This window comes from Dendrobates tinctorius, unplaced genomic scaffold, assembly GCF_039654945.1.
Source record: "Dendrobates tinctorius isolate UK_male_01 unplaced genomic scaffold, ASM3965494v1 ptg000308l, whole genome shotgun sequence".
Classification (NCBI taxonomy): Eukaryota; Metazoa; Chordata; class Amphibia; order Anura; family Dendrobatidae; genus Dendrobates; species Dendrobates tinctorius.
The window spans coordinates 2005908-2033167 of NW_027361975.1; the positions used below are offsets into that span (position 1 = coordinate 2005908).

Genomic DNA, 27260 nt, shown 5'->3' on the forward strand with positions numbered 1-27260 from the left:
AGCATATGCACGCGTTCGTATGCCTTTTTGTGCGCATGCATTTTTGTAGTGTGCGCCTAGGCGCGCCGGACGCAACGTGTTGCATTTTTGGTCTGTCCGACCTGTCTCAAAAAACCGCTTGCGCATGGAATGCGCGAAAAAAATCACATCACAGTCTATGGGAACGCAGGCGTGCGCATGGACATGCGCACGTCTGCGTTTAAAATCGCATGCGTTTTAAGAGTTAACATGGCTAGAAACGGGTTAAGACGCATGCGCCTAAAAAAAGCAAATGCATACAAAACGCATGATGCGTTTTTGCATGGGATTCTATTGCACACGAAGCCCAGCGCTAAAAAAACGCTAGCTTGAAACTAGCCTTAGAATCAATTTTTTGTTTTACCTTTCCAAGCCGCTCAATTCAATAAAAGGGTTGTCGATATTGGACAACCTAGGTACTTTGCTTACTATACAAAAGTAAAAAACTGCATATTATTAGACATGAAAAGATACATACTGAATGACGACTGTGTAAAAAAAAATAAAAAAATCAGAAATATTTTATTTGGTTATACTTTAATCACTGACCAGTGCATTTTTTAGTTGAGTGGTACACGCCATCCTTTAAAGAGCAACTAAACTTTTTTTAATCACATATGTAATTTCAAGACATACGATAATATGGCTAGTTATGCGATCCTGCTTCCTTGATGTAAGAAAACTGATGCAGAATTTCTGTCCAAAGTGTTCATTGCTGGATAAGATCTAAGTAAGCAGTGTACGCTGCTCCCAACACCGAGTACAGGGGTGAGAGGGCACAGTATGGAAGTCATGGGTAACCTTTCTCTTGCTTAGGCTATGTGCACACGCTGCAGATTCTGCTGTGGATCCGCAGCGTTTCTGGCCCTGCGGGTCTGCAGCAGTTTCTGCTGCGTTGTACAGTACCATTGTTTTCAATGGTAAAACCAAAAACGCTGTGCACATGCTGCGGATTTTTCCGCGCGAATTTGCTGCAGGTTACAATCCACAGCATGTCAATTCTTTGTGAGGAATCCGCTGCGGTTTCACACCTTATCCATTGTGAGGTGTGAAACCGCAGGGCTAAACTGCAGGCTAAACCGCAGGTGAACCGCAGGACTTTTGACCTGCGGATTTACCTGCGGTTCTTTACAAATCCGCAGCTCTCAAAAGTACGTGTGCACATAGCCTTAGAAGAGCACACGCTACAGCTACAGTGAGGATGGTGAAGTCCCATGCTCCTAGAACTTAGAGGTCACAGTGTAGCTGCAGTGTGCTCTATTGCACAAGTTTAGCTACTCTTTAATATAGGAAGACTGCATGCATTTCAGGCTGTTATGATTAGATCCACTGTCTTGATGACCTGCTCCATATTTGTGGTGGTCAGTGGGGCAAATTTTATAAAACAATCACCAATGATAACCCTGCATTCCCAGGAGTTGGAGAGGTCTGCTGTGACACTTCCTGCACACTTTCGGGTAAGTCAGTGAAGAGGTACTCCTTTGCACCCTCTGGAGCCATGGTTGTCATCTCCTGGTCAGGATCCATTGACTGTCCTCTGTGATCATCTTTACAACTGACTTCAGCTTGACTTGCATCATTCAAAGAGGAAGCAATACATGGAGAGGTGTCTTTGGGGTCTACCACTCGAGGGGTCGGGTGCTTTCGACTTTTGTGAGCAGCAAGGTTATCCCTCTTCTCAAACCTCTGACCACAAATATCACAGGGAAACTTATAGAAAGAATCCGCATCGTGTTTCTTCATGTGCCAGTTCAGGGAGGCTTTCTGCCTGCAGGTGAAGCCACAGAACTCACATCTGGGTAAGAAAAAGAATAAATAATCAGAATAGTAATAAAAGCAATATATATATAGCAAGGGCTGGGCGAAGTCTAAAAACAACTTGCAAACTTGCAGTGTGTTGCAAAAGTATTCAATCCCTTACAAAGTGAACAGATTTGTTTGCATTACAAAGGACAGTTAAACATGGTCCCAACCAACATTTTTATTAAGAAAATGGTATCCTATTGAGAGTCATCGCACTGAAAGTTCATTATTAGGGCATCACGGTGGCTCAGTGGATAGCACTGCAGCCTTGCAGCGCTGGGAGTCCTGGGTTTGAATCCCACCAAGGACAACATCTGCAAGGAGTTTGTATGTTCTCCCCGTGTTTGCGTGGGTTTCCTCCAGGTACTCCGGTTTCCTCCCACATTCCAAAGAATTTAGTTTGTGAGCCCCATCGGGGACAGTGATGATAATGTTTGCAAACTGTAAAGCACTGCGGAATATGTTAGCACTATATAAAAATAAAGGTTATTATTATGTTTCAGCAGGAATATTTTTCAGTAAAATGAAACACTGAGAAATTTTGTGTACCTCAGGGATCATTGTCTTGCTAAAAACATTTTCCCATGAAAGGGAAGCAGGTTCACTATTGGAAATGGGCATTGTGTTAAGTTTGTGTTGCATGGTGTTCTCAATTTTGGCTAGAATAATTTTTAGGCTCATCTTACATACAATGTTTAGCCATGTCCCTCTGATTCTTTTTAGGTGGTTATCTTCCGAAATAACCTTTTTGCCACCATCTCATAGCATCATAGAATCATAGAATGGTAGAGTTGAAAAGGACCTCCTGTGTCATCTGGTCCAACCCCCTGCTCAAAGCAGGATTCACTAAATCATCCCAGACAGAAGTCTGTCCAGCCTCCCTTTGAAGACCTTCAATGAAGGAGAACTCACCACCTCTCGTGGCAGCCTGTTCCACTCATTGATCACCCTAACAGTCAAAAAGTTTTTCCTAATATCTAATATATGTCTCCTCCCATTCAGTTTCTTCCCATTACTTCTAGTCTTTCCTTGTGCAAATGAGAATAAAGATTATCCTTCTACAATATGACAGCCCTTGAGATATTTGTAGACAGCTATTAAGTCTCCTCTCAATCTTCTCTTTTGCAAGCTAAACATTCGCAAATTCTGTAACCGTTCCTCATAGGACATGGTTTGCAGACCAATCACCAATCTGGTCGCTCTTCTCTGAACTTGCTCCAGTTTGTTGATGTCTTTTTTAAAATGTGGTGCCCAAAACTAGACACTAGGGTGAACGGATCTCATATGGGGGGGAAAAAAATGTCAGAATCTTTTTCGTCTGGACCCCACAAAACGATTCCCCTTTCCAGATATTGAGAGAGCCAAAATTTGAGCTCGATCAAACGACGTTAACCCGTGCCGCTCGTCGCTCAAAGTTTGAAAAAATCCAAATTGAGGTATTTTAAGATTTAGGTATTTTGCATAGTCTGTTAGACTATAAAGAATGTGACAACAACATTGCAGAAATAGCCCTGACCAAATTTTCGAACCATTTGTGGTATTTGAATGCAGAGTTGGTGGGATTATCGTTTTTTGATCCCACCATTACAATGAAAAGTTGTTAATGGCTAATAAATTGCTCAGTAGCACAGATGAACCATCAGAGCACGCTAACCTACATGAGTTGATAATTTTACATAGTTATCTAATCTATTCTAGAGCTTTTGTTAAAGTAGTTTTTGAAACGTCAGAATATAATGCTCGGCATTTGCTTACAACTTGCAGGACATATTGCTTTTGTTCTTCATCTTTTGTCAGAAGGTCGTTAAAGTCGGTTACTTCCTACCTCTTTTAATTTTTCTTTCCTAACTTTCGGATTTACAACCCTAGCGTGCTCTGATGGTTCATCTGTGCTACTGAGCAATTTATTAGCCATTAACAACTTTTCATTGTCTGTAATGGTGGGATCAAAAAACGATAATCCCACCAACTCTGCATTCAAATACCACAAATGGTTCGAAAATTTGGTCAGGGCTATTTCTGCAATGTTGTTGTCACATTCTTTATAGTCTAACAGACTATGCAAAATACCTAAATCTTAAAATACCTCAATTTGGATTTTTTCAAACTTTGAGCGACGAGCGGCACGGGTTAACGTCGTTTGATCGAGCTCAAATTTTGGCTCTCTCAATATCTGGAAAGGGGAATCGTTTTGTGGGGTCCGGACGGACAAAATTCCGACATCGATTTTTTGCGGTCACCCTACTGGACACAGTATTCCAGATGAGGTCTGACCAAAGAGGAGTAGAGGGGGATAATTACTTTTTTGCTGCTGCATCACACTGTGACTCATGCTTAGTTTATGATCTATGATCATAAAGTTGTCAAGTTACTGACATGGCTAACAAGTGAACCATACTGCAGCCACCAGACTCTGCAGCTTCTTTAAAATGACTGTTTCTACCTCACAAGTCTCCTACTAGTTCTGAGGGGGAGTTTCTTGGGAATTCATTGTCTAGGTGTCACGCCCCTGCTGCCGCGGTCCCCGCCGGCTCCCTCACCGCCGCTCCAGCCGTCCCACTCACTCCCGGCTCCCACACTGCTGCCGCGCCTGCCTCGGTCCTCACCGCAGCTCTCAGCTCCCCGATGCACTCATCCAGCACGCGCTCCCGCTCAGTCCCCTGCTCTCTGTCCGGCGCGCTCCCCTGCCTGGCTTCCTGCTCCTCGGATGCGCGCCCACACTGTGCTCAGGAGCGTTCACGCGCTCCATTCCCCCTGCAGGCGCACGCCTTCCTCTTCGCTCTGCTCTGGGAGGAGGTCATGACCCGGAAGTTCCAGGCACACTCCCTATATCAGGCCGCCTCTTCCTCCTGGCGGTGCCTGATGATCACTTGTGCTTGGCTAGTGATTCTGGCCCCTCGTCCCTCCGTTCGTTCCTCTGCCTGCAGTTCCCGCTCTCCTGCCTATATCTTACCTGTGCTCTCCGCTGTCCTCTCTTCTAGGTCCTGGTACTCCGGGGCTCCACTCCGCCCTGTGCTGTCTTCCAGTCCGTATCCGGTCCCTGTGTCTTCCAGTCCGTGTCCGGTCCCTGTGTCCTCCAGTCCGTGTCCGGTCCCTGCCGCTTTGCCTTCATTCCAGTCCTGACCGCCATCTGTGCTCCTGTCCTGGGGAGATCCCCCGCCAGCCTCTCCGACCTCCAGTCGTGACTCCTGTGTCCTTCCCAGGGTACCAGCTGCCGTGGTGATAGTTACCCACGGGCCTGCCCCTAACACTCCCTGAATAGGGAGTGGTCCACCTGGTCAGCTCGCCCGTGGGAGGTTCGTTGCCACGGTCCAGCGGGTCCACTCCGGGAGTTCTTCCTAAAATATCACAGAATCATCAGGCCATGGATCCCGCTGGTACCTCGGCCCCAACCCAAAAGGAACTTTTGTTCCTCCGGGAGAATCAGGCGAGGATAATGTCATTCCTTAAATCCATGGAGTCCCGTCTATCGTCGTTACAGGCTTCTGATCCAGGGAGTGCCTCTCTGATCACCGGTCTCCAGCAGGAGCTCGCCCAGCAATGCGACACCCAGGTCCACATTTTGAATTACATGGCCTCTGTGGCTCGCATCTGTCACCCGTTTGGCCAAACCCCCGCGCTACAGCGGAGATCCCAAGCTGTGTTGGGGGTTCCTTAATCAATGCCAGCTCCATTTTGAATTGTCACCCCTGCAGTATCCACCGACTGAGCCAAAGTAGCCTTTGTGGTATCCCACTTAGAGGGTGAGGCGCTGGCCTGGGTAAATCCTTCGTGGGAGCGAGACGATCCTTCAGTCTCTCAGCTTGCAAGCTTCCTGGAGACTTTTCGTAAAGTCTTCGACGAGCCCGGTCGCCTGGTCTCAACCACCGAGTCCTTATTCAATCTCCGCCAAGGTGCTCTCTTTGTGGGGCAGTACGCTATCCAGTTCCGTACGTTGTCCTCCGAGCTAGGATGAAACAACGAGGCGCTGGTAGGGGCTTTTTGGCGCGGCCTATCCGCTCGAATTAAAGACGAGTTGGCTGGGAGAGACACACCTACGTATTTGGATGACCTCATTTCCCTGGCAACTCGTATCGACCTCCGTTTCCAGGAGCGCTCCCGCGAAGCCGCCAGGGAGAGAAGACCTTCTCGTTCAGTTCCCTCTACACGCAGCCCTCCTCGCCTGCGATTTTCCGCTGCGGCTTCTGCACCGGAGCCCATGCAGGTGGACCGACTCAAACCAGCGGAACAGCGTTGCCAGGAGAGACTCACGCACGGCCTTTGCCTCTATTGTGGCAGCGCCGCCCATCTCCTGCGTTCCTGTCCGGTAAGGCCGGGAAACGCCTCCGCCTAGGACAGGTAAGAGAGGCCTCCCTAGGTGTCAGTGACACCTCTCTACCCTTGACCCTCTCTGTTTTGTTGATCCTGGGTTCCAAACGTTTTTCTGAGGTGGCCTATATTGATTCAGGGGCAGCAGGGAACTTCATCCAACTCGAAGCGGTAGAAAGATTGCGGATACCTGTCAGGTCCTTGGAGTTTCCCTAGCAGTTAGCTTCTGTCGACGGTGCTCCCCTGAGCGAGACCGTTACCTTGATCACCGAAGAGGTGGAGTTACAGATTGGAGCCTTGCACCGAGAGAAGATAGCCTTCTTCGTACAGCCTTCATTATCCCATACCTTGCTTTTAGGTCTTCCTTGGTTAAGGACACATGAACCTGTTCTGGATTGGCGATCTGGGGACATTCTTCGTTGGGGACAGTCCTGCCATACTAAGTGCCTCCTTCTTGTGCAGCCTCCCAAGACTTCACCATCAGCCTCGGGACCATCCGGTCTGCCCCCAGCCTATTGGGCCTTCGCCGACGTCTTCAACAAGAAGAAGGCAGAGAGTCTTCCCCTGCACCGGCCATATGACTGCCCGATCGATCTTGTTCCAGGTTCTACTCCACCCCGGGGGCGAATTTATCCTCTGAATCCCCTTGAGTCCCAAGCCATGACCGAATACGTTCAGGAAAATTTGGCCAGAGGCTTTATTCGGAAGTCGTCTTCACCCGCTGGAGCAGGTTTCTTCTTTGTCAAGAAGAAGTAAAAGTATCTTCGTCCTTGTATCGACTATCGGGGTCTTAATGAGATCACAATCAAGAACAAGTACCCACTTCCTCTCATTCCCGAGTTATTCGATCGACTGCAAGGGGCGCGAATCTTCACCAAGCTAGATCTCCGTGGAGCCTACAATCTCATCCGTATTCGCTCCAGAGATGAATGGAAGACCGCTTTCAACACCAGGGATGGGCACTACGAATACCGGGTCATGCCCTTCGGTTTGTGCAACGCTCCCGCAGCATTCCAGGAATTTGTAAATGACATTTTTCGAGACCTTCTGTACTCCTGTGTAGTTGTGTATCTAGACGATAGCCTCGTCTTTTCTCCTGACCTGTCCGCCCACAGGAGAAATGTCCGTCAAGTACTGTTGCGCCTCAGGGAGAACCGCCTGTATGCTAAGCTGGAGAAGTGCACCTTTGAACAGTCCTCTCTTCCATTCTTAGGCTACATCATCTCCGACTCAGGCTTGCACATGGATCCAGAGAAAGTGTCAGCCGTGCTCAACTGGCCGCGTCCCCATGGCATTAAGGCAATTCAGAGGTTTCTTGGCTTCGCAAATTATTACCGGCAGTTCATCCCTCACTTTTCCTCCTTGACTGGTCCCATCTCCTCCTTGATCCGCAAGGGAGCTAATCCTCATGTTTGGCCATCCGAGGCCGAGAACACCTTTTTGTCTCTGAAACAAGCCTTCGCCACGGCACCCGTGCTCCATCGCCCAGAGGCTAACAAACCCTTCTTCCTCAAGGTTGATGCTTCGGCTACTGGGGCCGGAGCAGTGCTTTCTCAGAAATCCACCTCTGGTTGGCTTGTTTCATGCGGTTTCTTTTCTAAGACATTCTCCACTTCGGAACGGAACTATTCCATTGGAGACAGGGAACTGCTTGCCATCAAGTTAGCCCTGGAGGAATGGAGTTACCTATTGGACGGAGCTGTACATCCGTTTACAATCTACACGGACCATAAGAACCTAGCTTATCTTCGATCGGCACAGAGACTCAACTCACGGCAGGCCAGGTGGTCCCTGTTCTTCGGTCGATTCGATTTTGACCTGCGCTTTTGTCCCGGTAACAAGAACCTCAAGGCTGACGCTTTGTCAAGGTCTTTCCTGTCTGCAGATGTTGAGGAAGAACCCACGTACATCTTGGATCCTTCCAGGCTCATCACGGTGGCACCTGTCGCGTTAGTTTTGCCACCTCCTGGTAAGACTTTGTGCCCGAGAAGGACCGGAAACGAGTCTTACGCTGGGGGCATGCCTCCAAACTTGCAGGTCATGTCGGCCTTAAGAAGACGCTTGTCCTTGTGTCTCGCTACTACTGGTGGTCTACTCTTCTCCAAGATGTACGGAGTTTTGTCGCCTCCTGTCCGTCCTGTGCCAAAAACAAAATTCCTAGGCAGCTGCCCTCCGGTCTTCTACATCCGCTTCCCGTTCCTTCGACTCCATGGCAACATGTTGCCATGCATTTTATTACCGATCTACCCAAGTCTGCAGGCTGCACCGTCATCCTTGTGGTGGTAGACAGATTCTCCAAGATGGCCCACTTCATGTCTCTCCCTGGATTACCCTCAGCGCCTGACTTGGCGAGAGTCTTCATCCATCACATCTTCCGTCTCCATGGACTGCCCCAGCATATTGTTTCGGACAGAGGAGTCCAATTCACCTCTCGATTTTGGAGAGCCCTATGCCGGTCTCTGGACATCACACTCGACTTCTCCTCATCGTACCACCCACAGTCCAACGGTCAAGCAGAGCGGACTAACCAGAATTTGGTGAACTATCTCCGGCATTTTTCTAATGCCCACCAGAATGACTGGTCTGACTTACTCCCGTGGGCTGAATTCGCTTATAACAATCACTTCAGCGAATCTTCTGCCAAGTCACCTTTTTTTGTCGTCTACGGGCAACATCCGGGTGTACCTTTACCGGTTCCTTCTATCTCGGGTGTACCGGCGGCAGATCTTCTGTCTGGGATTTCTCTAGGATCTGGCAGGAGACCAAGACCGCTCTCGAGTTAGCTCATGACAGGGTGAAAAGACACGCAGACAAAAGGCGCTTGGACTCCCCACTATATCATCCGGGTGATAGGGTTTGTACATTTGCCTAAAGATCCCTTCGCGCAAACTGGGACCCCGGTACATTGGACCCTTTGAGGTCTTGGCTCGTATCAACGATGTCTCCTACAAACTGCGACTTCCTGCCTCGCTCCGCATCCCTAATTCCTTTCACGTATCCCTTCTAAAACCTGTCATCCTCAATCAGTTCCATGCCTCTGCTATCCATTCTCCTCTACCTGTCTCCGCTGACGATGTGTTTGAGGTTAAAGACATTTTAGCCATGAAAAAGCAAAGAGGGAGAACCTTTTTTCTAGTTGATTGTAAGGGTTTTGGTCCCGAGGAGAGATCCTAGGAGCCTCGGGAGACTATCCAGGCTCCCAGAATTTTGACTAAGTTTCTTTCCAGTCTGCGGAGGGGGGCGCGTTGGGAGGGGGGTACTGTCACGCCGCTGCTGCCGCGGTCCCCGCCGGCTCCGTCACCGCCGCTCCAGCCGTCCCACTCACTCCCGGCTCCCACACCACTGCCGCGCCCGCCTCGGTCCTCACCGCAGCTCTCAGCTCCCCGGTGCACTCACCCAGCACGCGCTCCCACTCAGTCCCCTGCTCTCTGTCGGGCGCGCGCCCCTGCCTGGCTTCCTGCTCCTTGGACGCGCGCCCACACTAGTCTTTCCTTGTGCAAATGAGAATAAAGATTATCCTTCTACAATATGACAGCCCTTGAGATATTTGTAGACAGCTATTAAGTCTCCTCTCAATCTTCTCTTTTGCAAGCTAAACATTCGCAAATTCTGTAACCGTTCCTCATAGGACATGGTTTGCAGACCAATCACCAATCTGGTCGCTCTTCTCTGAACTTGCTCCAGTTTGTTGATGTCTTTTTTAAAATGTGGTGCCCAAAACTGGACACAGTATTCCAGATGAAGTCTGACCAAAGAGGAGTAGAGGGGGATAATTACTTTTTTGCTGCTGCATCACACTGTGACTCATGCTTAGTTTATGATCTATGATCATAAAGTTGTCAAGTTACTGACATGGCTAACAAGTGAACCATACTGCAGCCACCAGACTCTGCAGCTTCTTTAAAATGACTGTTTCTACCTCACAAGTCTCCTACTAGTTCTGAGGGGGAGTTTCTTGGGAATTCATTGTCTAGGTGTCACGCCCCTGCTGCGCCTGCTGCCGCGGTCCCCGCCGGCTCCCTCACCGCCGCTCCAGCCGTCCCACTCACTCCCGGCTCCCACACTGCTGCCGCGCCCGCCTCGGTCCTCACCGCAGCTCTCAGCTCCCCGGTGCACTCATCCAGCACGCGCTCCCGCTCAGTCCCCTGCTCTCTGTCCGGCGCACTCCCCTGCCTGGCTTCCTGCTCCTCGGATGCGCGCCCACACTGTGCTCAGAAGTGTTCATGCGCTCCATTCCCCCTGCAGGCGCGCGCCCTCCTCTTCGCTCTGCTCTGGGAGGAGGTCATGACCCGGAAGTTCCAGGCACACTCCCTATATCAGGCCGCCTCTTCCTCCTGGCGGTGCCTGATGATCACTTGTGCTTAGCTAGTGATTCTGGCCCCTCGTCCTTCCATTCGTTCCTCTGCCTGCAGCTCCCGCTCTCCTGCCTATATTTTACCCATGCTCTCCGCTGTTCTCTCTTCTAGGTCCTGGTACTCCGGGGCTCCACTCCGCCCTGTGCCGTCTTCCAGTCCGTGTCCGGTCCCTGTGTCTTCCAGTTCGTGTCCGGTCCCTGTGTCCTCCAGTCCGTGTCCGGTCCCTGCCGCTTTGCCGTCATTCCAGTCCTGACCGCCATCTGTGCTCCTGTCCTGGGGAGATCCCCCGCCAGCCTCTCCGACCTCCAGTCGTGACTCCTGTGTCCTTCCCAGGGTACCAGCTGCCATGGTGATAGTTACCCGCGGGCCTCCCCCTAACACTCCCTGTATAGGGGGTGGTCCACCTGGTCAGCTCGCCCGTGGGAGGTTCGTTGCCACGGTCCAGCGGGTCCACTCCGGGAGTTCTTCCTAAAATATCACACCAGGCAGTGCATGTGTGGTACACTATACAGTATCAGCTTAGGGTTACTCCAACAGTGCCCTTAGTGATGTCAATACCTGGAACATAAGGTTTAGTCTTTTACTAAGGGTGCTTTCGTTACTTATGCCCGAACCTCCCGCAAAACTAGACTATAATGGTGCTGGCAGAGTGAAAAGGCGCTCTGCTGTGCATCATCTTCCAGCATTTATGTCTACTGGAGGTAGAAACTCAGACGTTGTATACATGTATTTTCTTAACGTGGAGAGATTACAGTCATGGCTGACAGTGTTTGCATTCTTGAAATTGTTTCAGAAAATGAAGTATTTCTGCAAAAACATTATTGCAATTCCATATGTTTTGTTTTACACATGTTTATTGTCTTTGTGTGTATTGGAACAACACAAAAAAAAGAGAAAAAAAGGCAAATTGGACCATTTCACACAAAACTCCAAAAATGGGCTGGACAAAATTGTTGGCACCTTTCCAAAATTGTGGGTAAACAACTTTGTTTCAAGCATGTGTTCTTTGCTCAAACTATGCTGTGGAGAGTAACAGGTGTGGGCAACATGAAAATCACACCTGAAATCAGATAAAAATGGGAGAAGTTGACTCACTCTTTGGTTTGTGTCTCTGTGTGTGCCAAACTAAGCAAGGAAAAACAGAAAGAGAAGAGAACTGTCAGAGGACTTGAGAATCAAAATTATTGAAAAACATCAACAATCTCAAGGTTATAAGTCCATCTCAAATCTTGATGTTCCTTTGTCCACGTTGCACAATATAATCAAGAAGTTTACAACCCATGGCGCTGTAGCTAATATCCCTGGACGTAGATGGCAGAGAAAAATTGATGAAAGGTTGCAACATAGCATAGTCCGGATGGAGGAAAAGCAACTCCAATCAAGTTCCAAAGAAATTCAACCTGTCCTGCAGGCTCAGAGTGCATCAGTGTCAGAACTATCTGTCGACATATGAGTAAAATGAAACGCTATGGCAGGAGACTGAGGAGGACCCCACTGCTGACACATAAAAAAGCTAGACTGTAGTTTGCCAAAATATATGTAAGTCAAAATCGTTCTGGGAAAGCATCTCACAGACAGATGAGACCGGCTAAAAGCGGAATGAGACCTACAAAGTCAAATATGGCGGAGGTTCAAAGCTATACGGGGTTGTTTTGCTTCTACTGGCACTGGGTGCCTTGACTGTAGAAGATTACCAGAGGAGTTTGGGCTGCAATTTAATGTTCAGTGTCTGAAAACTGAGTTTGCGCCTAAGGTCATGGGTCTTCCAGCAGGGCAATAGTGAAAATAACTTGGCGCTCAACTTAAGAAGACAAATTTTTATTAATGCAGTCTGTACAACGTTTCGGCCTATATGGCCTTCCTCAGTCCACTGCTTAAAAATTGGTGGATAAGCAATAAAGCTTTGCATCGGCTCTTAGTATAAATTCTGTAGTATGGAGTATAGAAAGTGTGTCGGCTCTCTGTATTAAGACGGTTTCTGTGAATAGGCTTTGTTGCTATATATCAGGTCCCTGCCAATGTTAGGTTGGTGTGCTAATATATATGACCCCAAACATACTTCAAGAAACACCCAGAAATGGATGGAAAGAAAGCGCTGGAGAGTTCTGAAGTGGCCAGCAATGGGTCCGGATCTAAATCCCATTGAGCACCTGTGAAGAGATCTTAAAATTGCTGTTGGGAGAAGGCATCCTTCAAATATGATAGACCTGGAGCAGTTTGCAAAAGAAAGGTGGTCCAAAATTCCAGGTGAGAGATGTAAGAATCTTGTTGATGGTTATAGGAAGCGACTGATTTCAGTTATTTATTCCAAAGGGTGTGCAACCAAATATTAATTTGAGGGTGCTAACAATTGTATTTGGTCCATTTTTGGGGTTTTGTGTGAAATGATGTCCAGTTTGCTTTTTTTCCACTGTGTTTTTGTGTTGTGCCAATACACACAAAGGAAATAAACATGTGTATAACAAAACGTGTCATTGCAATAATTTTCTGGGAGAAATACTTCATTTTCTGGAACAATTTTCAGGGTGCCAACACATTCAGTCATGACTTGTATACAAAGACTATAGAGTTTATGGTACGTATTTCGGCTTTGGGCCTTTTATACTGTATACGGGTAGAGCTTAGAAAATATATACATCAATTTTATGAACTCTACTATTTTGATGAAGTTACTTTTTCTGACATAGAAAATTGAAAAAAGCTTTCATAGCTGTAGATTTTGTTCTAGTGACAGTAAGTACTTAGAGAGTTTCTCTTTGCACAAATCAGCCACTGAGCAGGTTATTTACACCCCCAGATAATGTAATGATGAGAAGCACTACTTCAATAGGAAAGTGGAGGTCCAATATTGTATGGAAGAACTATGAAGCAGAAGTGCTTCACTTTCATCCACATTCATTGAAGTACCATGACAGTTGTCTAAGTCTTTGAATACCCCATAGGACTTGTTCCAGTTTGTGTTTTAGAGCCAATAACATAAAAAGTAGTAGGCGGCACCAGACCACAGCTTTAACCCCTTCACCCCCAAGGGTGGTTTGCACGTTCATGACCGGGCCAATTTTTACAATTCTGACCACTGTACCTTTATGAGGTCATAACTCTGGAACACTTCCATTGATCCCGGTGATTCTGACATTGTTTTCTCGTGACATATTGTACTTCATGTTAGTGGTAAAATTTCATTCAAATAACTTGCGTTTATTTGTGAAAAAAATGGAAATTTGGCAAAAATTTTGAAAATTTCGCAATTTTCCAACTTTGAATTTTTATGCCCTTAAATCACAGAGATACGGCACACAAAAAACTTGATAAGTAACATTTCCCACATGTTTACTTTACATCAGCACAATTTTGGAACCAAAATTTTTTTTTTTTAGGAAGTTATAAGGGTTAAAAGTTGACCAGCGATTTCTCATTTTTACAACACCATTTTATTTTTAGGACCACATCACATTTGAAGCCACTTTGAGGGGTCTATATGATAGAAAATACCCAAAAGTGACACCATTCTAAAAACTGAACCCCTTAAGGTGCTCAAAACCACATTCAAGAAGTTTATCAACCCATTAGGTGCGTCACAGGAATTTTTTTGAATATTTAAAAAGAAATTAACATCTAACTTTTTTTCACAAAAAAAAATACTTCAGGTTCAATTTTTTTTATTTTACCAAGGGTAACAGGAGAAATTGGACTGCAAAAGTTATTGTGCAATTTGTTCTGAGTACGCTGATACCTGATTTGTGGGGGGGCAACGACTGTTTCGGCGCATGGCAGAGCTCAGAATGGAAGGAGCGCCGTTTGACTTTTTCAAAATTGGCTGGAATTCAGATCGGACGCCATGTCACGTTTGGAGAGTCCCTGATGTACCTAAACAGTGGAAACCCCCTACAAGTGACCCCATTTTGGAAACTAGACCCCCCAAGGAACTTATCTAGATATGTGGTGAGAACTTTGAACCCACAAGGGCTTTACAGAAGTTTAAAACGTACAGCGGTACAATTAAAAAATCATATTTTTTCCACAAAAATGATCTTTTCACCCCAATTTTTATTTTCCCAATGGTAACAGGACCCTAAAAGTTATTGTACAATTTGTCCTGAGTACGCTGATACCCCACATGTGGGGGTAAACCACTATTTGGGCGCATGGCAGAGCTCGGAAGGGAAGCAGTGCCATTTGACGTTTTTGGCTGGAATTGAGATCGGACACCATGTCGCGTTTGGAAAACCCCTGATGTACCAAAACAGTGGAAACCCCCCACAAATGACACCATTTTGGAAACTAGACCCCCTAAGGAACTTATCTAGATGTGTGGTGAGAACTTTGAACCCCCATGGGCTTCACAGAAGTTTATAACATAAAGCCATACAATTAAAAAATCATATTTTTTCCACAAACATGATCTTTTCACCCTCAATTCTTATTTTTCCAAGGGTAACAGGACCGTAAAAGTTATTGTGCAATTTGTTCTGAGTATGCTGATACCCCACATGTGGGGGTAAACCACTATTTGGGCGCATGGCAGAGCTCGGAAGGGAAGCAGCGCCATTTGACGTTTTTGGCTGGAATTGAGATCGGACACCATGTCGCGATTGGAAAACCCCTGATGTACCTAAACAGTGGAAACCCCCCACAAATGACACCATTTTGGAAACTAGACCCCCTAAGGAACTTATCTAGATGTGTGGTGAGCACTTTGACCCCCCCAGTGCTTCACAGAAGTTTATAATGGCGTGAAAATAAACTCTTCGTATTTTTTCCACAAACATGATCTTTTAGTCACCATTTTTTTATTTTCCCAAGGGTACCAGGAGAAATTGGACCCCAAAAGTTGTTGTCCAATTTGCCCTGAGTATGCTGATACCCCATATGTGGGAGAAAACTACTGTATGGGCACACGTCGGGGCTCGGAAGGGAAGTAGTGACGTTTTGGAATGCAGACTTTGATGGAATGGTCTGCGGGTGTCATGTTGCCTTTGGAGAGCCCCTAATGTACCTAAACAGTGGAAACCCCCCACAAATGACACCATTTTGTAAACTAGACCCCCCAAGGAACTTATCTAGATGTGTGGTGAGCACTTTGAACCCCCCAGTGCTTCACAGAAGTTTATAACGCCCGGGCGTGAAAATAAAAAATTCGTATTTTTTCCACAAACATGATCTTTTAGTCACCATTTTTTTATTTTCCCAAGGGTACCAGGAGAAATTGGACCCCAAAAGTTGTTGTCCAATTTGCCCTGAGTATGCTGATACCCCATATGTGGGAGAAAACTACTGTATGGGCACACGTCGGGGCTCGGAAGGGAAGTAGTGACGTTTTGGAATGCAGACTTTGATGGAATGGTCTGCGGGTGTCATGTTGCCTTTGGAGAGCCCCTAATGTGCCTAAACAGTGGAAACCCCCCACAAATGACCCCATTTTGAAAACTAGACCCACTAAGGAACTTATCTAGATGTGAGGTGAGCACTTTGAACCCCCAAGGGCTTCACTGAAGTTTATAATGCCAGGGCATGAAAATAAAAAAATCGTATTTTTTCCAGAAACATGATCAATTAGTCCCCAATTTTTTCATTTTCCCAAGGGTAACAGGAGAAATTGGACCCCCAAAAGTTGTTGTCCAATTTGGCCTGAGTACGCTGACACCCCATATGTGGGAGAAAACTACTGTATGGACACACGTCGGGGCTCGGAAGGGAAGCAGTGACGTTTTGGAATGCAGACTTTGATGGAATGGTCTGCGGGTGTCATGTGCGTTTGGAGAGCCCCTGATGTACCTAAACTATTGAAACTCCCCACAAGTGACCCCATTTTGGACACTAGACCCCCCACGGAACTTATCTAGATGTGTGGTGAGCACTTTGAACCCCCAAGTGCTTCACAGAAGTTTATAACACTCGGACGTGAAAATAAAAAAATCATTTTTTTCCACAAAAATGATATTTTTGCCCCCAATTTTTTATTTTCCTAAGGGTAACAGGAGAAATTGGACCCCAAAAATTGTTTTGCAATTTGTCCTGAGTAGGCTGATACCCTACATGTGGGGGTAAAACACTGTTTGGGTGCATGGCAGAGCTTGGAAGGGAAGGAGCACCATTTGACTTTTTCAACTCAGAATTGGCTGGAATTGAGATCAGACGCCATGTTGCATTTGGAGAGCCCCTGATGTGCCTAAACAGTGGAAACCCCCAATTATAACTCCAACCCTAACCCCAACACACAACCCTAACCCTAATCTGAGCCCTAACCCTAGCCCTAACCCTAGCCCTAACCCTAAGGCTGTGTGCACACGCTGCGGATTTTGCTGCGGTTCCGCAGCGGTTTTGGCTGCTGCGGACCCGCAGCAGTTTCTGCTGCGGTGTACAGTACCATGATTCCCTATGGGAATCAAAAACCGCAGTGCAGACGGTGCGGAATTTTCCGCGCGGATTATCTGCGGTTTTCAATCCGCAGAAAGAATTGACATGTCAATTCTTTCTGCGGATTCTCCTGCGGTTTGCCATCTCCTCTATTGAGGAGATGAAAAACCGCAGGACAAAACCGCAGAGCAATCCGCAGGTAAAACCGCAGGTCTTTTGACCTGCGGATTTTACAAAATCCGCGCGGATGAATCCGCACCTAATCCGCAGCGTGTGCACACAGCCTTACCCTAACGGGAAAATGGAAATAAATACTTTTTTTTATTTTATTATTTTTCCCTAACTAAGGGGGTGATAACGGGGGGTTTGACTTACTATTTATGGCCGTTTTTATGTTTGGCGGCTGTCGCACGCTAAAAGACGCTTTTTATTGTAAAATAGTTTTTGCATCACCACATTTTGAGAGCTATAATTTTTCCGTATTTTGACCCACTGAGTCATGTGAGGTCTTATTTTTTGCGGGACGAGTTGATGTTTTTATTGGTACCATTTTCGGGCACGTGACATTTTTTGATCGCTTTTTATTCCTATTTTTGGGACGCAGAATGAACAAAAACCAGCGTTTCATGAATTTCTTTTGGGGGGGTGCGTTTACACCGTTCCGCGTGCGGTAAAATTGATAAAGCGGTTTTATTCTTCGGGTCAGTACGGTTACAGCGATACCTCATTTAGGTCGTTTTTTTATGTTTTTGTCGGTTTTATGCAATGAAAACTATTTTATATAAAAAATAATTTTTGCATCGCTTTATTCTGCGAGCTATAACTTTTTTATTTTTTCACTGATGATGCTGTGTGGCAGCTCGTTTTTTGCGGGACAAGATGACGTTTTCAGCGGTACCATGGATATTTATATGCGTCTTTTTGATCGCGCGTTATTACACTTTTTGTTTGGCGGTATGATAATAAATCATTATTTTTTGTTTTTTATTTTTATTTTTTAAGGGGTTCGCTAAAAGGGTTAACTAATGGGACAGTTTTATAGGGCGGGTCATTACGGACGCGGCAATACCTAATATGTGTACTTTTATTGTTTTTTTTTTTATTATTTCCAAAAAATGGATTTATTGAGGGAATATTTTTTTTTTTTTTCTAATTTATTTTGCGATTTTTTTAAATTTATTTTTACATTTTTTTTACTTTATTACATAGTCCCAGGTGGGACATCACTGTCCTGTGACAGATCGCTGATCTGTCACATCACAGATCACTGTGAGAGATCAGCAATCTGTCACAGGCATTGAAGAAGACTTCCTCTTGCCTGCGCTTTGCAGGCACTGAGGAAGCCAGCTTCCTCAGGTCCCCGAAGGCCCCCGTCGCCATCTTGGATTCGGGGGCCTGGAGGATAGGAGCCCCCCGCAGCAGCGCTGCACATTGCGCTGCCGTGGGGGGCTCAGGGATGCTTCCCTTTAACTCCCGGTACACCGCGATCATGTTTGATCGCGGTGTGCAAGGGGTTAACGTGTCGGGGGCGGTCCGTGACCCCCCTGACACATAGTGCCGGGTGTCAGCTGTGATAATCAGCTGACACCCGGCCGCGATCAGCGGCGCTCACCACGTGGGCGCCGCTGATCGCGGTAGACGTACTATCCCGTCCACTGTCATACGGGCCCGGGTACCGTGGACGGGATAGTACGTCGGATGTCAGGAAGGGGTTATATATATATATATATATATATATATATATATATACACACTCACTGGCCACTTTATTAGGTACACCTGTCCAACTGTGTGTTAAGACTTAATTTCTAATCAGCCAATCACATGGCGGCAACTCAGTGCATTTAGGCATGTAGACATGGTCAAGACAATCTCCTGCAGTTCAAACCGAGCATCAGTATGGGGAAGAAAGGTGATTTGAGTGCCTTTGAACGTGGCATGATTGTTGGTGCCAGAAGGGCTGGTCTGAGAATTTCAGAAACTGCTGATCTACTGGGATTTTCACGCACAACCATCTCTAGGGTTTACAGAGAATGGTCCGAAAAAGAAAAAAAATCCAGTGAGCGGCAGTTCTGTGGCCGGAAATGCCATGTTGATGCCAGAGGTCAGAGGAGAATGGGCAGACTGGTTCGAGCTGATAGAAAGGCAACAGTGACTCAAATTGCCACCCGTTACAACCAAGGTAGGCAGAAGAGCATCTCTGAACGCACAGTGCGTCGAACTTTGAGGCAGATGGGCTACAGCAGCAGAAGACCACACTGGGTACCACTCCTCTCAGCTAAGAACAGGAAACTGAGGCTACAATTTGCACAAGCTCATCGAAATTGGACAGTAGAAGATTGGAAAAACGTTGCCTGGTCTGATGAGTCTCGATTTCTGCTGCGACATTCGGATGGTAGGGTCAGAATTTGGCGTAAACAACATGAAAGCATGGATCCATCCTGCCTTGTATCAACGGTTCAGGCTGGTGGTGGTGGTGTCATGGTGTGGGGAATTTTTTCTGGGCACTCTTTGGGCCCCTTGGTACCAATTGAGCATCGTTGCAATGCCACAGCCTACCTGAGTATTGTTGCTGACCATGTCCATCCCTTTATGACCACAATGTACCCAACATCTGATGGCTACTTTCAGCAGGATAATGCGCCATGTCATAAAGCTCGAATCATCTCAGATTGGTTTCTTGAACATGACAATGAGTTTACTGTACTCAAATGGCCTCCTCAGTCACCAGATCTCAATCCAATAGAGCATCTTTGGGATGTGGTGGAACGGGAGATTCGCATCAGGGATGTGCAGCCGACAAATCTGCGCCAACTGTGTGATGCCATCATGTCAATATGGTCCAAAATCTCTGAGGAATGCTTCCAGCACCTTGTTGAATCTCTGCCACGAAGAATTGAGTCAGTTCTGAAGGCAAAAGGGGGTCCAACCCCTTACTAGCATGGTGTACCTAATAAAGTGGCCAGTGAGTGTATATATATATATATATATATATATATATATATATATATATATATATATATATATATATATATATATATATATATATATACACACACATATACACACAAGGGTTGCCAAAATTATGTTTACTAAATACCCTTATTATTATTATTAACTTTATGCATTATTTGCAGTATATTTTTTACTTTTTAGTTCAGGACATTTGTGTTTTTTGCTTTTTGTTTTCTCTGGTTAATGGTCATGTGTTAATATGCACTTACATTGTGCATACACATTAACTTACTTTTCTCAGTTCAGATTTGTTTTTTATTCGTTTCATTGTGCATTCAGTGCATATATGGGTGTGACCGCCCTCTTTCTGAGCTGGGAAATCCATCCAGTCTGGCCTAAGCTGTTACTAGTGGTTCCGCCGCTCGATCCTTATTCACATTCACGTCACTTGGCAAGTGAAAAGGTTTTAAATACTAGAGTAGGGACTGTCCCACAAGGGTTGCCGTGACGTGGCGGGATGGCTTGTACATTATTTTGATCAAAATTATGTTTACTAAATACCCTTACTATTATTATTACCTTCATGCATTATTTGCAGTTTATTTTTTACTTTTTAGTTCAGGACATTTGTGTTTTTTGCTTTTTGTTTTCTCTGGTTAATGGTCATGTGTTGATATGCACTTACATTGTGCATACACATTAACTTACTTTTCTCAGTTAAGATTTGTTTTTCATTTGAGATATATATATATATATATATATATATATACATACACAGTACAGACCAAAAGTTTGGACACACCTTCTCATTCAAAGAGTTGAATATGAAAATATGTCTTATATTCTATGTTCTTCAAAGTAGCCACCTTTTGCTTTGATTACTGCTTTGCACACTCTTGGCATTCCCTTGCCAAGAATTTCCCGTGCCATTCCCTATTGGCACTCTTGCAAGAATTTCAGTCTCTCGATGTACAAAACTGATAGAGACATACCCAAGCGACTTGCAGCTGTAATCACAGCAAAAGGTGGTGCAACAAAGTATTAAGTTAAAGGGGCTGAATAATATTGCACGCCCCACTTTTCAGTTTCGACTTTGCACAAAAATTCAAAATAACCAATAAATTTCGTCAACTTCACAATTGTGTTCCACTTGTTATTGTTCGTCACCAAAAATTTACATTTGGTATCTTTATGTTTGAAGCATGATATGTGGGAAAAGGTTGAAAAGTTCCAGGGGGCCGAATACTTTTGAAAGGCACTGTAAATATATATACTAGCTATGAACCCGTTCTACGCCCGGGTGGTGAGAATTTTTATTGGTATATGGTCTCCCATCCTGGTATGTGCTGCCCCCCTCCTATCCTGGTATGCATGGCAACTCTTCATCCCTATCCTGCTATGCATGGCTCCCTCATCCCTATAATGGTATGCATGGCCCCCTCATCCCTATCCTGGTATGCATGGTACCCCTTCAACCCTATCCTGCTATGCATGGCCCCCTCATCCCTATCCTGGTATGCATGGCCCCCTCATCCCTATTCTGGTATGTATGGTCCCCTCACCCCCCCAATCCTGGTATGCATGGCACCCCATTCCTCATCCTGGTATGCATTGTCCCTCACCCCCCAATCCTGGTTTGCATGGTACCCCCTCATCCATATCCTGGAATGCATGGTCCCCTAACCCGCCTATCCTGGTATGAATGGTCCCCTCACCCCTCAATCCTGGTATGCATGGACCCTCACCCCCAATCCTGGTATGCATGGTCCCCTCACTCCCCAATCCTGGTATGCATGGTCCCCTAACCTCCCTATCCTGGTATGCATGGTTCCCTCACCCCTATCGTAGGATGTATGGTACCCCCTCACCCCCCAATCCTGGTATACATGGCACCCCTTACCTCCCAATTCTGGTATGCATGGTCCCCTCATCCCCAATCCTGATATGCATGTTCCCCTCACTCCCTATCCTGGTATGCATGGTCCCTTCACCCCTATCCTGGTATGCATGGCCCTTTCAACCCCCTATGCTGGCATGTATGGTCCTCTAACCCCCCAATCCTGGTACGCATGGTCCCCTCACACTCCAATCCTGGTATGCATGGTCCCCTCACCCCCCTATCATGGTATGCATGGTCCTCTCACCCCCCAATCCTGGTATGCATGGTCCCCTCACCACCCTATCCTGGTATGCATGGTCCCCTCATCCCCCTATCCTGGTATGCATGGTCCCCTCACCCCCCTATCCTGGTATGCATGGTTCTCTCACCTCCCTATCCTGGTATGCATGGCCCCCTCACCCCCCTATCCTGGTATGCATGGTCTTCTCACCCCCCTTTACTGCTATGCATGGTCTTCTCACCCCCCTTTACTGGTATGCATGGTCCTCTCACCCCCAATCCTGGTATGTATGGTCCTCCTCACCCCCTATTAAACTGCACACATACAAAAAAAAAACAAAAAACCCATTTATACTCACCTTTCTTCCCTGTGCTCCAGAGCTGTCCTGTTCTGCCGGAGGCTGGGGGAGGAGTGTGTGTGGCGCCGGTGTAGGCACATGCCCATACCGCGCTGTCCGGCATCATATTGCTGAACACACTGCAAATGTGTCTTCAGTAAAATGGCGCCGGATAGCGCTATGCGCATGCGCGATTCCGACAACAAACTCCTGCCCTGGTCTCCGGCGAGAAGAGAAGCGCCACGGCAACGCTCCTCCCGGTCAGGTAAGGCCTCTTTCACACATCAGGTTTTCGCCGTCAGGCGCGATCCGGCGCTTTGACAGAAACCGGATCCGGCGAAATGCAATGCCGGATCCGGTTTCCCCCCCATTGACTTGCATTTGCGCCGGATCGCGCCGGATGGCCATGCATTTCATCCGGTTTTCGCCGGATCCGGCAATGTGTCGCGATCCGGCGTCTGGAAAAAACGGCTACTGTAACGTTTTTTGTCTCCGGCGAAAAAGCCGGACACGCCGGATCCGGCGCGTCCGGCTTTTTCACACAATGAAAGCCTATGAGCGCCGCAATGCGCCTGATCCGGCGAAAGCCGGATCCGGTGGCCGGATCCGTTTTTTTTGGTCTGAGCATGCTCAGTAGCTCTGCCCACAAGACATATATAAAAGCAAGACAGTGGGACCCACAGCCACACCCAACATGCCACCCAAGCCAAGAACCAGGAGAAGGCAGCAGACATCTGCAGCACCATCAGCACCACCACCACCCCAAATGGAGCAGCAAATGGAACATGCTGAGGAGGGGAGTCCAGAAGCAGATGAGAGACGGTAATTATCAAATCCCCCATTCCTCCAAACTAGGGCCATGGAATATCAAGATATTCATTGGCCCTTTGTTTCTCTTTATTCAACAGCCGCCAAAGAGATGCAGCAGCAGCAGCAGAAATGGCATCACTGGCAGCAGCAACAGCAGCAGCAATACCCACAGCCATGGAGTCTGGCCATCAACAGGACAGCACATCTTCTTCTGGGAGCCCTCCCTCGCATCGTCAGCGTTTGACGGTAAGTTTTTATTTCCAAAATACATCATCTCTGTAATATATGTCTATTCATTGCCTTTTATTTCAAAACAGGAATCACAAGATGAAGAGGAGCTCCCAGAAGAAGAAGGAAGGGGTGGACAGACACCTGGAGTGGGCTCACAATTGGTAAGTTTTTTGCATCAAACGCAGAAACACAACATCACACTACACACAACACATAGAAAACAATGTTCTGCAGACCACACACAGCAAACAAATGCCTACATCCAAAGACATAACATTTTTTGTTTTCTTCTCTAGTCTTCCCAATCTGGTGCTCGGCCAAGAGGTCCTCGCAGTGCCTCCCAGGGTCGTCGGCGACAGCAACGCGGCGGTCACCAGCGTGTAAGTATAAATATTTTTGCTTTGTTTTTTTGCACTTTTTATTTCATTTCTTTTGTGGAGGCTAATTATGTTATTTTTGTCTTTTTCTTTAACAGCCTTCACAGCGTGCTCCCGACTCTGACGGTGAGGATGGAGGACTCGATGTGGACCACCTCATCGATCTCGTCAGAGAAAGGGAGCCGCTCTGGAATATGGCTGACCGCCGCCACGCTGACCTTATCGTTACCCGACGACTCTGGGAGGAAATCTGTTCACTCCTTGTGGGCCGCTGGGAGGACCTCGATGTTCGGGCCCAGATTAAAGAGCGTAAGTATATACAGTACCGGTTGCTTGATGTAAACCAGTGTTTCCCGAACTCCAGTCCTCGTGGTCCCCACGGATCATGTGTTCAGGATTTCTATTTACTATGGAAATCCTGAAAACATGACCCCTGGGGACCATGAGGACTGGAGTTTGGGAAACACTGATGTTGTATACTAACCACTCCTTTCTCGTTTCAGGGAACAGAATTGTGAATCGGTGGCGGTCTGTGAGGGATCGTTTCAAGAAGGAGTTCAATAAAGAGATGCGGGCCCCGAGTGGATCTGGAGGACGCAGGAGCAAGTACAAGTACGCACAAGCCCTGTCGTTCCTCCGGGAGACAATGCTCACCAGAAGGTAAATATTACACACCACATGTGACAAAAAAATGTTTAGATGTAACTTTTTTTTTTCAGCCAGGGCCATACCATGTCACTATTTTAATTGTTTTTTTTTCCTCTTTATTCCACAGCACGGTGAGCAGCACTCGGGAGCCTGCACGATTGGACCCTTCTGAGGCGATCCCTGAGGAGACCGGCACCGAGGGACACTTCGACCGCCCCGGTACATCTGTACCTTCCCAGCCTTCCCACACATTCGACCCATCAGTCCCATCCACCAGCACAGGAGCATCGTGGCCGCCTACATTACATGAAGCTGCTGGTGAGGAGATCGCTTTCCCTTTACCCCACCCTTCTGCCCCTGCCACCTCTAGTACACCTGCGGGTACTGGGCGACAGCGGCAGAGGGGTCAGGAAAAGAGTTATGCGCAAGAGTTCTTGCATCTGAATGCATCTTTCCAGAACTGTCTAAAAGTCTTGTCAGAGCAAATCTCCGCAGGCTTTCAGCAGATCAACTCCAGCATTCTGGAGGTGAAGACACTTCTGCAAACCATGCATTCAGAAGCAAGATCTTCGCCAAACCACACCTTTTTCAGGTCTGTTGTGGAGCGCATGGCAACACTATCTCCAACCCAGCAGATGCATGTAATGCATTCGTGCCACGGTGCTCTACAGCAGGTTACCTCCCAACCTCCACCTCCCACCACTGTAGTTCCTCCACCTGCACCCCCTCCAGCCACTTTCCATCCTCCCCCTCCTATTACATCTGCACCCCCTCCAGCCACTTTCCATCCTCCCCCTCCTATTACATCTGCACCCCCTCCAGCCACTTTCCATCCTCCCCCTCCTATTACATACCAGCAACCTCCCCAGTACCAGACATCTCCCCACTTCCAGCAACCTGCCCCGTACCAAACTCCTTCCCCGTACCAAACTCCTTCCCCGTACCAAACTCCTTCCCCATACAACTTTCCATCAACATCATCTGCTCCTACAGTCCCTGCCCAACCCTCCACTCCACCGCCCACCACCTCTTCTGCCTCCCACATGTCCACCCATTCTGTAGATTTTTCCACACCTTCACCTCTAACTGTTCCTTCCCCACCACGATCCCAGTCCTCTCTCCACACACCCAGTGTCGAAGTGTCCCGCAGCCCCTCCAGCAGTATTTCCACCCCACACTACACAGATTTGTAATGTGTGTTTTTTAATAAAAATGCCCATTGGGTTTAAAACCTTTATTAAAAAAGTTTTTTTGCACTTTAAAAACATTTTACAAAAAAAAAAAAAAATTTTAAATAAAAGTTAAATTATCGTTTCACAATGGTTGTCTGTCATTTCTTTCTGCGGCGAACTATGTTTAAAAAAAAGGTTAAATACAGGGTATTTCAAAGGTAAAAAGGTATTCAAAACCAGGTATATAACTGTGGGTAAATTTTAGCTTTTTGCCACAGTTGTGTTCCTGGTTGTGTTTGAAGCAAAGTATTTCACCTAAAAAGTTGTGTTTATTGTTGGTGATTTCCTAACAATGTACACAACTTTTGTTAAAAGGTGAAATACTTTGCATAAAACACAACCAGGTACACACCTGTGGGCTAAAGCTAAAAATAGTAAGACCATGACAAGATAGCCAACTTTGGTTGGCAAAGGTATATACTGTTGGTCCAGAAGGTACACAAGTTTGGTTAGGGCACAAATCTTTCACACTCTGTCATCCTGCCAGTGTACTCTGCCTGGAGGTGACATAAAGTATAGTGCAAAATTGTCCCTCATTACTGAAACCGTCACAGAACTTCTAGTGGTAATGTCATGGTAATCTTGCAAGGTGGTTTCTTCAGAGGTGTCCTCAATGGAAATGGGTTCCTTGCAGATAACAAAATTGTGGAGTACCACGCACGCTTTGATCACCTCGTCCACAGTTTCTGTCTTGAGGTTGATCGCAGTCAATAGGACCCGCCATTTGGCTGTCAGAATACCAAAGGTACATTCAACCATTCTTCTTGCTCTTGTGAGGCGGTAATTAAAAATGCGTTTTGGTCTTGTCAATCCTCTGCTAGAGTACGGTTTCAAAAGGTGTTCTGACAGCTGGAAGGCTTCATCCCCTACACAGACAAATGGTATAGGTGGACCAGATGTTTGCGGCAGCGGTCTAGGTGGTGGGAACTGGAAGGTGTTTCCATACAGTTTACGCCCCATGGCAGACAGTTTGAAAACTTGAGAGTCATTGGAGCGGCCATAGGCCCCAATATCAACCGCAATAAATTTGTATTCCGCGTCAGCGATGGCCATGAGGACAATTGAAAAATATTTCTTGTAATTGAAATATTCCGATCCCGATCCAGCTGGCTTTACAATGCGGATATGTTTCCCGTCCACAGCGCCCAAGCAGTTTGGAAACTGACATATCTGTTGAAACTTGTCAGCAATTTCAATCCACCTCTCTGTTGTGGGCTCTGGTAAAAACTCTTCAGCTAAGGAGTCCCACAGTGCACGGCATGTGTACTTCACAATTCCAGATATGGTGGAAATCCCGAGTCTGTACTGGAAATGCAGTGACGAAAGGGATTCTCCAGTTGCAAGAAATCTGTGGGGAATTAAAAAACAATAAATTAGTTTTAAATCACAGCATTACATACCAAAACTGAGCTATAACACTTGGAGATACAAACTACCACCAACAAGATTGCAGTGAAAGTGTGCTCTGATGCGATCACATCCAATAAATGTGGCTTACCTTAAAGTCACCATCAGACGCTCTGCGGGTGAAACAGAGAAGCGGCAATAGGTGTCCGCTTTTCTTATGAGGTGTGCAATGCGCTCCACCAAGTAATTAAAATTCTCCATTTTCATCCGAACATATCCAAAAAATTTATCCGGGTTTCGTCGAAGGTCCATGCAGAGTGTAGAATAGACCCCACGCGTCATTCTCTTGGCTGTGATGGGGT

At 46.7% G+C, this 27260-nt stretch overlaps 1 protein-coding gene across 3 annotated transcripts in view; it reads right to left on the reverse strand.

Annotated features, from left to right (window-relative positions):
* Positions 1–521: 521 nt before the first annotated feature.
* The window catches only part of LOC141073612 (zinc finger protein 692-like), a 202013-nt gene continuing 175274 nt past the window's right edge, over positions 522–27260 (reverse strand). For all 3 annotated transcript variants that reach the window (XM_073560913.1, XM_073560912.1, XM_073560911.1), the window contains one exon: positions 522–1813. In XM_073560913.1, the coding sequence (XP_073417014.1) occupies positions 1396–1813 (418 nt within the window). In that variant the 3' untranslated portion in view covers positions 522–1395. The remainder of the gene's footprint in view (positions 1814–27260) is intronic.